The sequence below is a fragment of the Melanerpes formicivorus genome, unplaced genomic scaffold (genome assembly GCF_026170545.1).
Source record: "Melanerpes formicivorus ecotype bairdi unplaced genomic scaffold, bMelFor1.0.p_v2 SCAF_105, whole genome shotgun sequence".
Lineage (NCBI taxonomy): Eukaryota > Metazoa > Chordata > Aves > Piciformes > Picidae > Melanerpes > Melanerpes formicivorus.
In genome coordinates this window covers 1,065,595-1,080,845 of record NW_027142457.1, presented here as the reverse complement: position 1 = coordinate 1,080,845, position 15,251 = coordinate 1,065,595, and the positions used below count along the sequence as shown (strand labels likewise).

The 15,251-nt window shown below is 42.3% G+C and overlaps 1 protein-coding gene across 1 annotated transcript in view; it reads right to left on the bottom strand.

The window, feature by feature from the left end:
- Window positions 1–15,251, bottom strand: part of RP1 (RP1 axonemal microtubule associated) — a 158,319-nt gene that overhangs the window by 128,076 nt on the left and 14,992 nt on the right. Inside the window, 11 exon segments of the mRNA XM_068166706.1 lie at window positions 597–770; window positions 1,543–1,646; window positions 3,706–3,835; window positions 3,971–4,002; window positions 4,105–4,181; window positions 5,962–6,037; window positions 6,866–6,944; window positions 7,610–7,761; window positions 11,184–11,316; window positions 12,971–13,057; window positions 13,739–13,902. Of these exon segments, the coding sequence (XP_068022807.1) occupies window positions 597–770; window positions 1,543–1,646; window positions 3,706–3,835; window positions 3,971–4,002; window positions 4,105–4,181; window positions 5,962–6,037; window positions 6,866–6,944; window positions 7,610–7,761; window positions 11,184–11,316; window positions 12,971–13,057; window positions 13,739–13,902 (1,208 nt within the window).

The window sequence follows — 15,251 nt, the reverse complement described above, 5'->3', positions numbered from 1 at the left end:
CCTTCCCTACTCCACAGCTTCTTTGCTTCTTAAGTGCAGTACAAGACCCAGAGCATGAGAAGCCTAGTAGAAGGTGTCACTCCCAGGACAGGGGGGGTGGAACTGGATGACCTTTAAGGTTCCTTCCACCCCAAACTTGCTCCCTTTTCAAATTAATTTCCCGTGCTGCTTTCCTGCATGTACCAAGCTTCCTAATTTTCACAGGTTTACTAAAAAGTTTGGAGATGCATCCTTGCTGTGTACCAACCCACCCTGTTTGCACATACCAGCTGCACTAGGAGCATCTCTCCCTCCAGAAGAGCAGTAAAGGAAAGCCTCTCACCTGCCGCCTACCTTTTAAACTGTGACTTAGCTCCACCTGGTGGAACATCGAATCAAGGAACATCATCTGGAGATCATCTAGTCCAAAACCCCTTGCTAAAGCAGGTTCACCTAGAGCAGGTGTCCTAGGGCTGCATTGCATCCAGGCAGGTTTGAGTATCTCCAGAGAAGGACAGTCCACAACAGGCTGTGGTGCTTTAACATTTGCTTTGATACCATCTACTTCATAGCAGTAAACTTCATAAGTCTTCCTAATGTCCCTCTGCCCACCTTACCTTGACATGTACAACGAATTCTTTGGAAAGCCCAGCATATCCTGTCGTTTCATCAGGTGCTTTGCCTTGAAGGTTGAATGTCAGAGTGTGACCTGGGTTCCTGGCAGACTCAAGTATGGCACAGCCATCTGGTTGAAGGTGAACACGGAGCTCACAGCAAGCCTTATCTTTGCTCTAACAAAGTCAAAGCAGGAGTAAAAAATTACATGAGCTACTAGATGTGGCAAAATACAGAACAGAGACTATCACAATAGTTTCTCTCTTGTTCAGGTTTCCACATTCTTATCACTCTAGCATGAAAACATCTTTCCATTTTGCAGATTTGCCATTGTGATACTGAAGTCCTAAAATTGTGGCCTCTGGAATTTCAAAGTTCATCACAAAGTGACACAGATCTGGGGCAACCAGGAAAGCTATCTGAGTACCTTGTCAAAGAGTTAGAATCTCAACCTGCAAATGTGACAAAGGATGCTTGAACTGGCTGCTCTCAATCCCTTCATCTCCCAGCCTGAAGGAGTTGCCCCAACCCAGGTGCAGACTCTTGCACTTGGCCTTGTTAAACTTGATGAGGTTCAGATGGGCTTGAATTTGTCCAGATCCTCCTGGCTGGCATCCCATCACTCTGGCATGCCAATAAGATATGAGGGCATTCCAGGTAGCTTGTCAACATGTGGCAATCCAACAAAAATTGCAGTTTGGAACAGCCTCATATTTCTGTATCAGATCATAGAGTCTATTAAAAATTCCTGGCACAATGTAAACTGTGAGAAAGCAAACAAACCCCTGCATTTAAATTGGCCTTTTCGTTGGCAACTTTCTGCCTTCCGTTCTGCAGTTCTTAGTTCTTTATCTGACTGGAAGGATGATTATTAGACAGGTTAGAAAGAGTATTAGCAAGACAATGAAATGCAACTATAAAGCAGAAACCAGTAACAGCATTTCCTACCTTGCCAATTGCATGGCCATTGACGAGAGCAAGAGCAAGACGTGGCATCTGATGACTGCTGAATACCCACGTCTTTCTCCCTTTGACATTTACATCAAAAAGACCTTAGAGACAAGTGAAGAGCATCTTAGAAGTAAGAGAGTCTATTAATTCATATTTGCCTTTAATTGCAATCGATTATTTATCATTTTCAAGGGAAAAGAATTAATCAAGTGCTTAACTCAACAGTTTGACCTCTCTGATCAATGAATTCCCTCATTGCTTCAGGAAAGGGCATCTAGAGACTCGTCTGCTTTGCTGCCTTGAGAAGAAAAACGCTGAGAGCTAATAGGGAACAAATTTCCTTTGATCAGTGTACATGCTTAAAAAAAAATAACCAACAAAAAATCCATACAAGCAAAAAAAAAAAGCAGCTGAGGGCTTCAGCATCATAAACTGGGCTATGGCAATGAAATGATAAAGAACAGATCACTTAGGGAACATAAAGCTCTCAGGTAGGAAAATGAGGATTCATTTTCACTTCATTCACACTAAAATTTGTAAAGTAAATCTTGAAGCATAGCTCATGGCTTCTAAACCTTTTCATCTGGCCGATTCCCCAAACTCTTAACCTCTTATAGCTACAAAATACTAATGAAAGCTACAGCAGTGTCATTTGGTTGACCTCTAGATGTGGTGCTTAGGGACATGGTTTAAGGGTAGATCTGTAGATGTGGTGCTTAGGGACATGGTTTAGTGGTAGATCTGTAGATGTGGTGCTTAGGGACATGGTTTAGGGGTAGATCTGTAGATGTGATGCTTAGGGACATGGTTTAGGGGTAGATCTGTAGATGTGATGCTTAGGGACATGGTCTAGGGGTAGATCTGTAGATGTGGTTGCTTAGGAACATGGTCTAGTGGTAGATCTGTAGATGTGGTTGCTTAGGGACATAGTCTAGTGATGACCTGGCAATTCTAGTTAATGGCTGGACTTGATCTTAAAAGTCTCTTCCAACCAAGTTGATTCTATGGTAGGAATTTCACATCTAGCATGTAAAAATGTACTAAAAATGCAATTAAAATATCATATTTATGTAGGAAAAGTTAGAAATGCACTAAATTGCAGGGAGGAAAGTGAACCTAGGTGAAACTGGGAAACAATCTGCAGTGTGAACTTGAATTCTGCACATTGGAAGATTATGAACTCTGAGGTGTCCAAATGATCTAATTTGTCGATATTAAGTCAGATAAAATCCATCAGCTGAGGCCACAGCATTAAAAAGCAGCAAAGATGAGTTTACTGCATCAGTGCAGATTAGAGACCAAATTCTTGCATGAGGGTATTTTGGTCTGTCAGCAAGTAATTCACAGTTTGTGATCCTAAATGGATCTCCTTGGAGGAAGGACAGTACCATGCTGTGCAACAGCTTTCAGGCATTTAAGACACTTGCAGGTCCTAAAGCTGTGGATAGATTTGAGTTAATCAGTGTTTGAGTCTTCAACTACTTTGAACTCAGGGACCAAAATTGTTAATTGATAAAAGCAGCTTCAGTAAAATAGAGGAATGTTAGATTAATAACCTCCCATTTGAGCTTGCTGGTGCAGCTTTCCTAAGGTGCCTTTACAGGCTCTGCTAAGGACCACTGACTGCACTGCTCTCCATGAACTCTTTGGTGTGTCCTGGAAGATTCTGCTCTACCACTCCAAAACAGATGTGTATAAAGTCCTTGGGAAGATGTCTGAAAGACTGAGCAGCTCCATCACTAGAGAGACAGTGAAAATATATGTGCCTAACATAAAACAGTTGAATGTTAGTAATGTAGTAGGATGAAAGCTGATGAAGAGGAGGAATGGGGAGAATGCCACTAAAATCAAAGACAAGGATGGAACAAAATGAATTTCATATAAATGGCAGTTCCACAGGAGGATTAACCTGCAAGTGACACACAGTTTCTGTTTGGTAAGCAAAGCCAGAGACAAGATACCATATGAGATTTTTTTGTGCTTTATATGTTAACCAAGCAAAGTTCTTATAGCTATCAAGAGAAGTAAACCTTTTAAGTGAGGAAAACAGTTTTGATTATCAATTCCTGTTCATTAGAAGAATCACTGTATGAGATCACAGCTCTAAAGCCCTCCTTTCTTGTATCTTTTATTCATATATCCATCTGAAAAATACTTTACCATATTTATCTGTCTTGTCACCAAGAGCATCAACTCTGCTATCCGGACTGAGGCGAATGAAGCCATGGGTGAGCTTGTTGTAAAACTGAAGTGTGTTACCTTCCTGAAATTTCCACTTTTCAGCAGCCCACTAGTTTTGTAAACAACAAGCAGAAAAGACTCGTGAGAAAATGATGCACAGGAGTCAGACATAGGTGAGAACAATTGACCTGATTTCACTCAAAGCATCATTTGAAAGGTTTGAATAAAAAAGGTACATTCTTACAGCTTCCTCTCTCTTGAGTTCCAGCTCTTGTCCTGTATAGATAAAAGCCATGTAATTAGTTTACAGAGCATCCTCATTCCATTTGTCACAGTTGTGGTGAGGCAGGGTTCTCCTCCCCATGAATTTTCACTTACTTCCTGGAAACGTGCTGGCATCTGTCACAGTCAGCTCTCTGGCAATATTGCCATCATCCTGCCCCTGGTCCAGCCACCTGAAAACCAGAGCCCATTACAGTAAAGCAACCTTGACTGCCAGCTCTCACAGTACCATACACGTGGCACTTACATACAGATATTTCCTGTTCTATTTATTACAAGATGACATGATTACCTCAAGATGGCAAACAGCAATACAGAAATTCAGCTTTCATAGAGTCATGGAATCAATAAGGTTGGAAAAGAGCTCAGGGATCATCAGGTCCAACCTATCACCCAACACCTCATGACTGACTAAACCATGGCACCAAGTACCACATCCAATCCCCTCTCGAACACCTCCAGGGACAGTGACTCCACCACCTCCCTGGGCAGCACATCCCAATGGCCAACTCTTTCTGTGAAGAGCTCGGTTTAGTCTAAAGAGGCTGATTTTGACCAAAAGCAAAAGTTTTTGTGTTTGTTCTTGATGAAACTTATAAATAAGTTCTTTTCTTGGATGAAGTACAAGAGCCTAAGCCAATCATTACAAAACAGAGAATTCGTATTGATCCCAGATCAATATCCAAAGGTGCAATGCTCCTCATATTTGGCTCTTCCAGCCTTCAAGAAGGCTACAGCAGGATGCAAACTGTTCCATGCCCTGAAAATCCCTGTACAGGGAGGCAAATCCAATGCAGGCAACAATTTTACCTTATCTGAACCACACTTTTACAATGCCATTGTACCTTCTTCACATCCACTTACATAAGTTAAGTCTAACTCCATTTGAGTCAAAAGGATTCACACACTGTGGGGGCAAGAACAGCAGGCACAGCGCTGGGCTCTAACAATAACTAGCACATACCCCGTATTTTTCTGCCTGAAATGGATTTGAACTCTCCCTAAATTATGTATGAAGCTAGCATTATAGATCTCTTCATAGCAGTTCATCTCATGTAGAATACAGAATCAAAATTAGGTCAGGCAAAGAAGAGGTGCTGCATCTGATAGGCAGAAAGCCCTTACTCACACATAAATCAGTTTCAGTGTGCACATCGCTCACTCCCAGCTGTCTCAGGCAGTTATTTATTCACTCAGAGAACTGAGAGGAGGAAATAGAATTGAGGTGCCACTGGCAAGCTGCAGCTCGATTCATACGTGACTGGACTCTACCATTCCTAATGTTTGCACTGATCTTTATCAATTATAATTTTTTCTGTAAGGTGTTTAGAATTAATCAGGCACAGATAAAATTAGAAATGAGCCATGGAACAGAAGATTCAGAGCAGCAGCATCTGCAGGGGCAAAGGCAGGGAAGTTAGGATGGCTTCAAAATTAGGTTGCAGCTCAGTGACAGGCTGCAAGGCAAATGAGGAAGGGAGATGTGGCCAGGTAGTTGTGTCTGTGATATTCATAGTCTGATCCCAAGGTCACTGAACCCCAAGTTAATCTCCATAGTAACTTCAGTAAAGTCTTCTAGAGAGACAGCAACCTGCCCTTCTGAAAAGCCTTGCACTGCATGGTATGGAAGAATGGACCTGCTGGCGTCAGATGCGAGGTGCTGGATATGGGGGAGCGTGTCAAGAAAAGCACAACCTGACTCATTCAAATGCAAGAATGAAAAGTTCCCAGGCAGAACTCTTTTATTGCTTTTTTGTTAGCTCAAATGCACCAGAGATTTGGGGAAGGTACAACCCAGAGAGCTGTAAAGAGATTCAGCAATGTTCAGCTCCCTCTTCAGGAGCCATCTCTGTCCCCTGACAGGCTATTTCAAAAGAAAAGCTGCAAAGAAATTGCACATTTGTTTGTTTACTTCTGATTTTGTTAATCCAACCCAAATGAAACATCACCAACCTGTGGCAAAGGAAAGTGTAATCCAAATCTGTTACAGGATCCTTGATCACAACTTTATCCAGAAACCAGCCATTTCCTTAGAATCAAACAGATAGTTAATGAGAGACATAGTTAATGAAGCCTGCCTTTCTCTCCCCTACTGGAACTGCAGAGTCTGCAGCTCCTCTTGCAGGAGCTGGACTCACAGCTGTCCTGATGGCTGGAGAGAAGACAACACCTGCTTTAGGCACTGTAGTGCTAGCTCATGGGGCTGCAAGCTGCTAGGTCCCAGCATGCTGCACATCCCCCACCCCCTCATTTAACACGAGTCGTTGTGTGAGACTCATTTATTTGCCAATCAAAATGCCCACAAGATTAGATAGCAGCTTAGCATGGCTCGAAATACATTGCCATGTTTTACAGTATTTGGGCTCAAGAATTTTAAAAAGGGGCCTTGTGGCTGCAAGCAATTTGAGTTTAGGCCTTAATTGGGTGGCTAATGACAGGCTAGCGCAGCCAGAATCTCCAACTGCATCTTCACAATGTGACTGATAATGCTAATCAACCTAAAAGGATAACAGCCCATTTTATCTGTGACACTGACTGCACGAGACATATTCAATGTCTTATCATGCAGACACTCCCCCTCTCCAGTTTTTCCCATGGGGATTAGTCAAAAATGACAGAACAGCAGCAGATGGTGACCTTAACAGGGTAGTTGAGAGTATAGTGACAGCAAATACAAAATATTTGACATTTGTGATGATGCAATAAGGTAACTGTCACTCAGTTGCATTAGAAGCCTTTGTCTTTCACTTCTAACAGATTTTCACACATTCAGATATAGAGATACAGATTGTACTTCAAAGCACAGGCTGATAAGCTTCCAAGCAGTACTCAGTGACTACACAGAGAGATTTCTGACCTGATCCAAGACCATTGTGTCCTATGACAATCTTGCCCAAATGTCCGAGGTGCACAGCTTCAACAGCAAAGGTGTCCATCTGTAATCACACAAAATGTCAGTAAAATCTGAAAAAAGCAGAGCATTCTTCAGCTGTGGCATCCCAGATATCCATAAACCCATAGAACTCTTCTGTCAGAACCATAGAATCAGTAAGGTTGGAAAAGAACTCAAAGATCATCAAGTCCAACCCATCACCCAACACCTCATCACTACTAACCCATGGCACCAAGTGCCATGTCTAATCCCCCAGATCATCCTTTGAAATATCAGCTAATGCAAATGTAAGAACAGATCACTGCATTGCCTGATACAAGCATCAAGCCTGATCACTCTGCTAATGGCAGCAGGTCCATTTGAATCAGTGGCATCAGAGTCAGAAAAGAGAAACCTGATGAAAGCTTAAGTGGCTAAACCATTACAAATTACAGCAGATTTCAACACTGGAAGGTATAAAATGTAAAGTTTCACTTTCTCTTCACTTGCTTAAGTAAAATTTTGAGAAGCATGAAAAAGCACACAGCTTACCTAGCTTATAAATGTCTTCCAAAAGCACTGCTGTGGCTTTAGAAGATATTGGCTTAATGATGGAATTTGTCACCGGCATTGGAAAGCAATAATTCTCTCATTTCTAATTGCATAACCAGCTGCCCAAGAGAGAAAAGCCAGCCAAGCACACCATAAAATGCCCTGGGCTCCACTTACCTGTCCTTTTAAAAATTTCTTGGGTTTGTGTGACCTGAGCAGCTGCCTTGATCCTGTATCACCTCTTTCTCCATAGATACAAATAAAGACATCAGCCTCAGTTCCAGCATTCCACAGTTCTCCTGTTGTCACATGCACTTCGTAGACAGTCACTGACAATGAAAGATGACAACCTTTCATATCACTAACACTATTATAGCTACAACAACATTGAGCTGGGAATGTGCCTGTAGAGTCCAAATACATCTCTGTCAAGAACAGTTAGAGTATAAAATATTAACAAATCCTATTCAATATTAAGCAAAATAATGTCCAGACTTGTTTTGGTGTTAAGTTTCTGGGTTTTGTCCCAGGCTGTCACTATGTGGAAGGCAAACAGAACTGAAACTTAAATGGCCAAAAGTATGTCTCTGTTCTGCAGCATCATTTGAAGCTGAGAAGAATCAAAGAATCACAGAATTGTTAGGGTTGGAAGGGACCTCAAGGATCATCCAGTTCCAACCCCTCTGCCATGGGCAGGGATCCCTCACACTAGGTCAGGTTGCTCGGAGCCACATCCAGCCTGGCCTTAAAACCCTCCAGGGATGAGGCTTCCACGACCTCCCTGGGCAACCTCTTCCAGCGTCTCACCACTCTCATGCTGAAGAGCTTCTTCCTAACATCCAATCTGAATCTACCCATTTCTATTTTGGTTCCATTCCCCCTAGTTTTATCATTACCTGACAACAATCTAAATCCAAGATTACCCTCACCATAAGTGCAATTGGGTGGTATAGATTGGAATGAAATTCCATATGGAGATTCTTCAAAGGCTGTAAATTTGGAAGGAAAAATCCAGGCTTAAATTCAACAAACTGGTTCTTGACTAGAAATGGATAAGGCAAATTAAATTTGAGTCCAAAATCCAATGAAACTGTTAGGATACATAAAAATATGTATCAATAGAACACTGTGGCCATTAGAATGCAGATGTAGGAACCCCATAAACTTCAGAATTAGAATAAAAAGATGCAGTTATCAGCAGAAGGATGGAAAAGGCAAAATTTATGCTACCATGCACTGGCAACATTTTATTAGACCACAACAGCTACAGAGTGAATGAAAGGAGGAGAGAAATCCTCGTCTTAGAGTGTACAAGGGTTAAGATTATTTACATAATTGAATTCTTTCCTCTGTGTCTGTGAATTATGAGAAATACAACAAGGAGGTAAACCACAAATCTTTTCTTGTTCAGATCAGCTTTTATAATCTGGACCAAAGCCAGCCACATTTAAGGCACAGAAGCTTTTGACAGTCTTCAGTTAGCAGCACAGTCATGCACTATTTTTTTCTCAGCATACACCTGTCTCAACACTCAAAATAGTTTTCATCTGGGAACTGTTAATTAATACTGTATTTTACCCACATAATTTACCATGTCATCACCTGATCTATTTTCTTCCCCAGATTTCTCTTTACAGCAGCCACATGAACAGGTACCCCATGACCAGACCATGCAGAAGCAGAGTATTCACTTCTCCAGACCAACAATCTCTGAGATCACAACAATCCTCTATTCCCACAACTCACTCCTTCAGTAACTATCTACTTTCCAGCCCTTGCAAGAGGAAAAGCAAAGGTCCACCAGCCACCAAGCACTGTATAACTCTGATTTATCCCTAGAAAGTAGTTCATCATCATATAATTCAAGATTGTGTCATAAAACATGAGCAAAGGGGGACAAAAGTAGGATGGCTGAGGATAAAAATTCAAATGAATGGTGCTCAGTCCCCCAGCATTAGAACCATAAAATCTCCATGCAGTATTTCTTAAAGAGTTTAATCCAGAGGTTTTTCTTTTAAATAAAAAAGGCTGTTAAATCAGAAAGTGTTTCAGCTTCTTTTTATTCAGAAATTGGTTTTAAAGTGCCTCTCATCATCTCTCTTTCAGATTGAATCCAGACCACTTCACTGTTCTGTTATCAAACTATCTTCTCTGAAGTTAAAAGCAGTGTTCTCTTCGCTGTCTCATGCAGAAATCAGCAAAAGAGACACAGAGGCTGTCTTTCAATTACCAAGCTAGAGATGAAACTGCCTTCTCCAAAGCCTCAGCATGACCCCTCTTTTACTGAGGCTGGCAGAAATGCACAGAAGCTCTTTTTTGCCTCTTTTGTGTGAGGGAGACATTAACTAGAAAATGCAGATTGAGAGGACGGTTTAAGTGTGCTGTAGGATGCACCAAGACTGCTTCATAATGAATCACAGAATTGTCAGGGTTGGAAGGGACCTCAAGGATCTTCTACTACCAACCCCTCTGCCTGGCCTTAAAAACCTCCAGGGATGAGGCTTCCACTATCTCCCTGGGCAACCTGCTCCAGCGTCTCACCACCCTCATGGTGAAGAACAACTGCAACAATCTGAATCTTCCCACTGCTAGTTTTGCTCCATTCCCCCCATCAGTCCTATCACTCCCTGACATCCTAAATAGTCCCTCAACAGCTTTCTTGTAGGCCACCCCTTAAGATACTGGAAATGAAAATCTTTCTTTGTGTCTTCATCTCAGAAATAACCTACCCAGAAAGAAGAACCTGAAAAAAATAGAAGGTGAGTAAGGTCAGTGTCCCAGAAAATTATGCAAGAGAACATTTGGGGAAGAACAGACTGAAAGTAGGGGATTGGACCATGTGAAATACATCACGTTAGTGGTCACTAATTAACTTTTATTGAAGAGTCTATGTGTGAGAGGGTGGTGGTTGTTTGTACCAGTGGACTACTGACCAAAGAGACCAAACTTATGAGGAAGAAGCCTGGCTGCCTCTGAGGCTTTTCATGCCCTCAAGGGTATGAAGATCATAACCACTCAAGATCAGAAATCATTGTGGCTAGGGCTGGCAGCCTCTCTCTACTGCATTTTATGAGCCATTTAAAGCTGATAACTACATCACTGGAGGAAATCTCTCCTGGTTTGGTTGTGTTTTTTTTCCTTAAAGGCATATTAAAAAGGCATAAACCTGGCATAGGAAGTTCCAAGGAAAAAGGAGAAAGAATTATTTCACTGTGAAGGTGACTGAGCCCTGGAACAGACTGCCCAAGGGGGTTGTGGAGTCTCCCTCTCTGGAGATATTCAAGACATTCCAGGATGTGTTCCTGTGTGGTCTGGTAGAGGTGATCCTTCTTTGGCAGGGGGGTTGGACTGGATGATCCCTCAAGGTCCCTACTAGCCCGTGACATTCTGTGATTCTGGTCTTCCCAGGAACTAAATCTCAGGGCCCAGTCATCACAGATAGGCATAAACACAGCTCCAGGCCACCCAGCCCCTTTATCACAGGAGTGCCTGTCCCATAGTATGTTTCCTCACAACCATGGGCATTTTCTGAACTTCTGACCCTCATCTTCATTTATATCCTCTGCCTCTAGCCTGCACCCACAACAGTTGTGACCACTGAGATGTCTGTTACCATTTCAGTTTTGTCAGACCAACGCAAGGTACCACAAGCACACCACCAAGCATTGCTATGGTACTAAATATCCTGGAAAAAAGGAGGGTTCCATATTTTTTATGGCTGGGCTTAGCTGATGTGTGGTGTTGTGCTTACCTGGAAGAATAGGCTGACCCTGCTGTAAAACAGGAAGCTCCATAGATATGTCCCCATCAGCCTGGTCCCAGGCCAGCCATCGATATGCACGGAAAGAAAACTGCTCCCCTGAGAAAAGGTTCAGCAACTGCACCTGAACAGCATCAAGAATTGCAACCTGAGTTACTGATCTCAGTTCAGATAGAGCAGAACGTGAAATGTGTGGCAATGCTGTTGACAGCTGTGCAGTTACAGCAGAAAACGATGGGTTTGGGGTATGTTTGCCCTCCAGATAAAATAGCCCCCAGTTTGACTTTTCACTCAGCCAGATTTGAAAGTGCAGGGCAGATTAACTCAAGTGCAGCCAAGTAGCAAGGCTTATCAGCTCAGGCACAGTCCCACAAAGTACAGCCCTGCTGTTCCAGCTGGTATATCCACGTGGGCCAGCACTAGGAGGCACAGCTTGCCAAATGTGGAACTTCTCCCTGGGATGCTTGCTGGTGCTATTCCTTTAGCTTATTTTCTTGTCATAACAGGGATCAAAGGAACAGGTTTTGATTCTTCAGTGCTGCTTGTGACATAAACCATGAAAGTGCTAGCCCCAACACCAGTCTGCCCCACACCGTTTTCTTCCATGCCCAGCTTCTAGCACATGGCAGAGCAAGGACCATATACACAGCAGCTGAAGAAGGGAAGGAGCTTTTTCATACTTCAAAGTATTCCTTAGTTAGCACCTCAGAGGCTGCTGCACATTAGAATAGTCCCTAATTATGCTAATTATATATTAGCAGCTACACTCAATTTTGGACCAGCAGATAGAAGCCAAGACATTTTTACCTGTAATTTCACTCCTGCTCTGTGCATTGCAGAGTAATTTCCTTAATTAGAATACTTAACAAATTCAGAAATACTGGAAACACTTTTATCACTTTTACTGCTTGAATGCTAAACTTCAGAGAAAGAAGTTTATCTTGTCTGAAAAGCCTGGCACATCCTGGCCTGTCAATGTCCACTGAGGGATCTTGAAAAAGGAACTTGGAGCTAGCAAAGCAGAAACTTGTGGTCATTTGCAGGCCTGATACCATCTCAGAGCAGACAGCCACAGAAGCTATGGGATGTTGGTGAGAGACTAGCATGCCTAACTGTCAGGAAAGCTCTGCAGTGGAATCTTCATTTCAGGTCTTCCAGGAAAATGTAGGCTTCCCAAAGAACACTGATGTTAGAGGGCTGGCCAGCTCTCTACAGGTTCTCTCTTCTATGACATCTAGAAATCAGTGGCTATATTCATAGAATCATAGAATCAACCAGGTTGGAAAAGACTTCAGATATCATCAAGTCCAACATATTACCTAACACCTCACTACAACTAAACCATGGCTCCGAGTGCCACGTCCAATCCTTTTTTGAACACCTCCAGGGATGGTGACTGCACCACCTCCCTGGGCAGCACATTCCAATGGCCAATTACCCTCTCTGTGAAGAACTTTCTCCTCACCTCGAGCTTAAACTTCCCCTGGCACAGCTTGAGACTGTGTCCTCTTGTTCTGGTGCTGGTTGCCTGGGTCAAGAGACCAACCCCCTCCTGGCTACAACTTCCCTCCAGGTTGTTGTAGACAGCAATAAGGTCTTCCCTGAGCCTCCTTCTCTCCAGGTTAAACAATCCCAGCTCTCTCAGCCTCTCCTCATAGGGCTTGTGCTCAAGACCTGACCTATCCTATCCTATCCTATCCTATCCTATCCTATCCTATCCTATCCTATCCTATCCTATCCTATCCTATCCTATCCTAATTCTCTCTCACTTCTTTTACCTCTTCACAGTGCCAGGCAGGGGAGTTTCCTGTGTTGGTATGTCCTAGGCGTACTTTATAGAGGTGTCCAATGTTTCCAGTATTAACCTGGAAAACAAGCAGCTGATGAAACACAAAACATTCATTTAAAGGAAAAGGCATGCAACAGAAATTCATTAATAGCTGTGAGGCAACTTATTTTTAGTGGAACTAAATACTCTGATATTTAAACTGTTTCCCACATACACAAACACTGTGCAGCTTTAGGTAAGAGACCTATCCTGGCTCACTAAAATCACCAGGCCACCTGACTGATGGGGGAGAAATTAATTTGTTTAACTGGGAGCTTAGGCAGCTTCAGCTAACCAGGCTATTACAGGCATATTACTGACATTTAAAGACAGGAGCAGGCATTCAACAAAGCTAAAAATTTACTCCATTTCACTCCTAAGTATTCACTGCTTTGTTTCTTTTGTGATATTGTAGCCCTGTTTCAAATTTCAAAGCTAAACAAGAGTTTGTTGTCCTATATTTCTTGGTATTTTCTTGGGCTCTATGTAAATTAACTAGTAGTTCTTCTTAACCAGACAAGAAATATGTTAGATCAAATCAGCTTTGGATAGGTGAGTGGGAAAGGTTACTAAATTTAAGCCTACGTTTAAGCCCTGAGTCTTGTTTCCAGACACATGTATGGTAGAAAAAAACCTGCCTTTTCATCACATAGATTTTTAAGTGTCATGCAATCTGGCAGGATACAAGAGGGCAACACGATGGATATATGCTACTTACTGTGAAGATGTCTTCATTGCCTCTCTGAAATAATTTTCCCACCTCTCCATCAAGAAAAATAGGTCCTGAACAGCCGAGATCCCCATACAATGTAATATAAACCTTTGAGCTCGTTCCTGCAGATGGCATATCACTGGTGAGGACTGACACCTTCCATTTCTGAGCTATCAAAAAATAACAAGACTTGCTGAATTGCTTAAACTCAAGATTCCTCTGCAAAATGCGCTCCAGTAATCAAAATTCTCAATAGCATCAAGCCAATGAATATGGAAATAGGTATTCCAGAAGATTGCAGCAGGCAATGTTTGAGTTTGCTGTGTTGGACATGTGTGGAGAAATGAGAAGCATTAATTTATAGGGATTATAAAATCATAGAAGAGTCTGGGTGGGAAGGGACTTCCAAAGGTCACCTATTCCAACTCCCTCTGCAGTCAGCAGGAGCATCCTCAACCAGATCAGGTTGCCCAGAGCCCAGCTGAGCCTCACCTTGAATATCTTCAAGGGTTGGGCCTCAAACACCTCCCTGGGCAACCTGTTCCAGTGCTCCACTAGCCTCATGATAAAAAACTTGTTCCTAACATCCAATCATCCTAATACCCAATCTAAATCTGCTCTTCTTTAGTTTCAGGTCATTGTCCCTCGTCCTATCACTACAGACCTTTTGTATAGTCTCTCTCCAACCTTCTTGTAGGTCTCCTTGCAGGATACTAGTAAGTTTCTCTAGGAATTAGTGTTAGGATCTTATCCCAGTTTCATCTTTTCACTAATATACTGCATAAAGTAGGTAATTGTTGTAAATAGTTGCTAAGAACTCCCAAAGAAGAGGGAGATCAGAAGATCCAGAGTGGTAGAAAAGCGATCACTTGTAACAGCACAGAGTGGAAAGAAATTCACTTTAAAAATATTGCCAACATTTAACATAACCAAGAAGGAATTTACCACTAAAAAAGAAAAATAATAGGATGAATCATCAATGTGCCAGCGAGATGCATCAGGAGAGAGATTTCTAGGTAGAGAAATTTTGCTGTCAATGTCCCAGACATCAGAGAGAGAATCTTTGACATACTGCATAACATGCTGGTAACCACGCTTTTAAAAGATTTACAGAAACTAGAAAAGGTTCTTCGAAAGGCAGTTTTGATTATTAGAGGAAAGGGAGAAAATGTTTATTCAGGAGGAAAAGTTGAGGGAAAGTCTGATTTTGGTGATAAATACCAAGGAGGCAAAAGACATGTCTAAGAAAATAACAATGATGGCTTTGGGACATATATGTAAGCATCTGGAAAAGGCTTCCCAGAAGGGTTGTGGAGTCTCCCTCTCTGGAGGCTTTCAAGACCCATCTGGATGCATTCCTGTGATACCTGGCTAGATTCTATGGTCCTGCTCTGGCAGGGGGGTTGGACTCAATGATTTCCAGAGGTCCCTTCCAACCCCTAACATCCTGTGATCAAGTTCTTGAACCTGGAAACAGTTCTTGATTTGATTCTTGAACCTGGAAACAGCTAAGATCTGT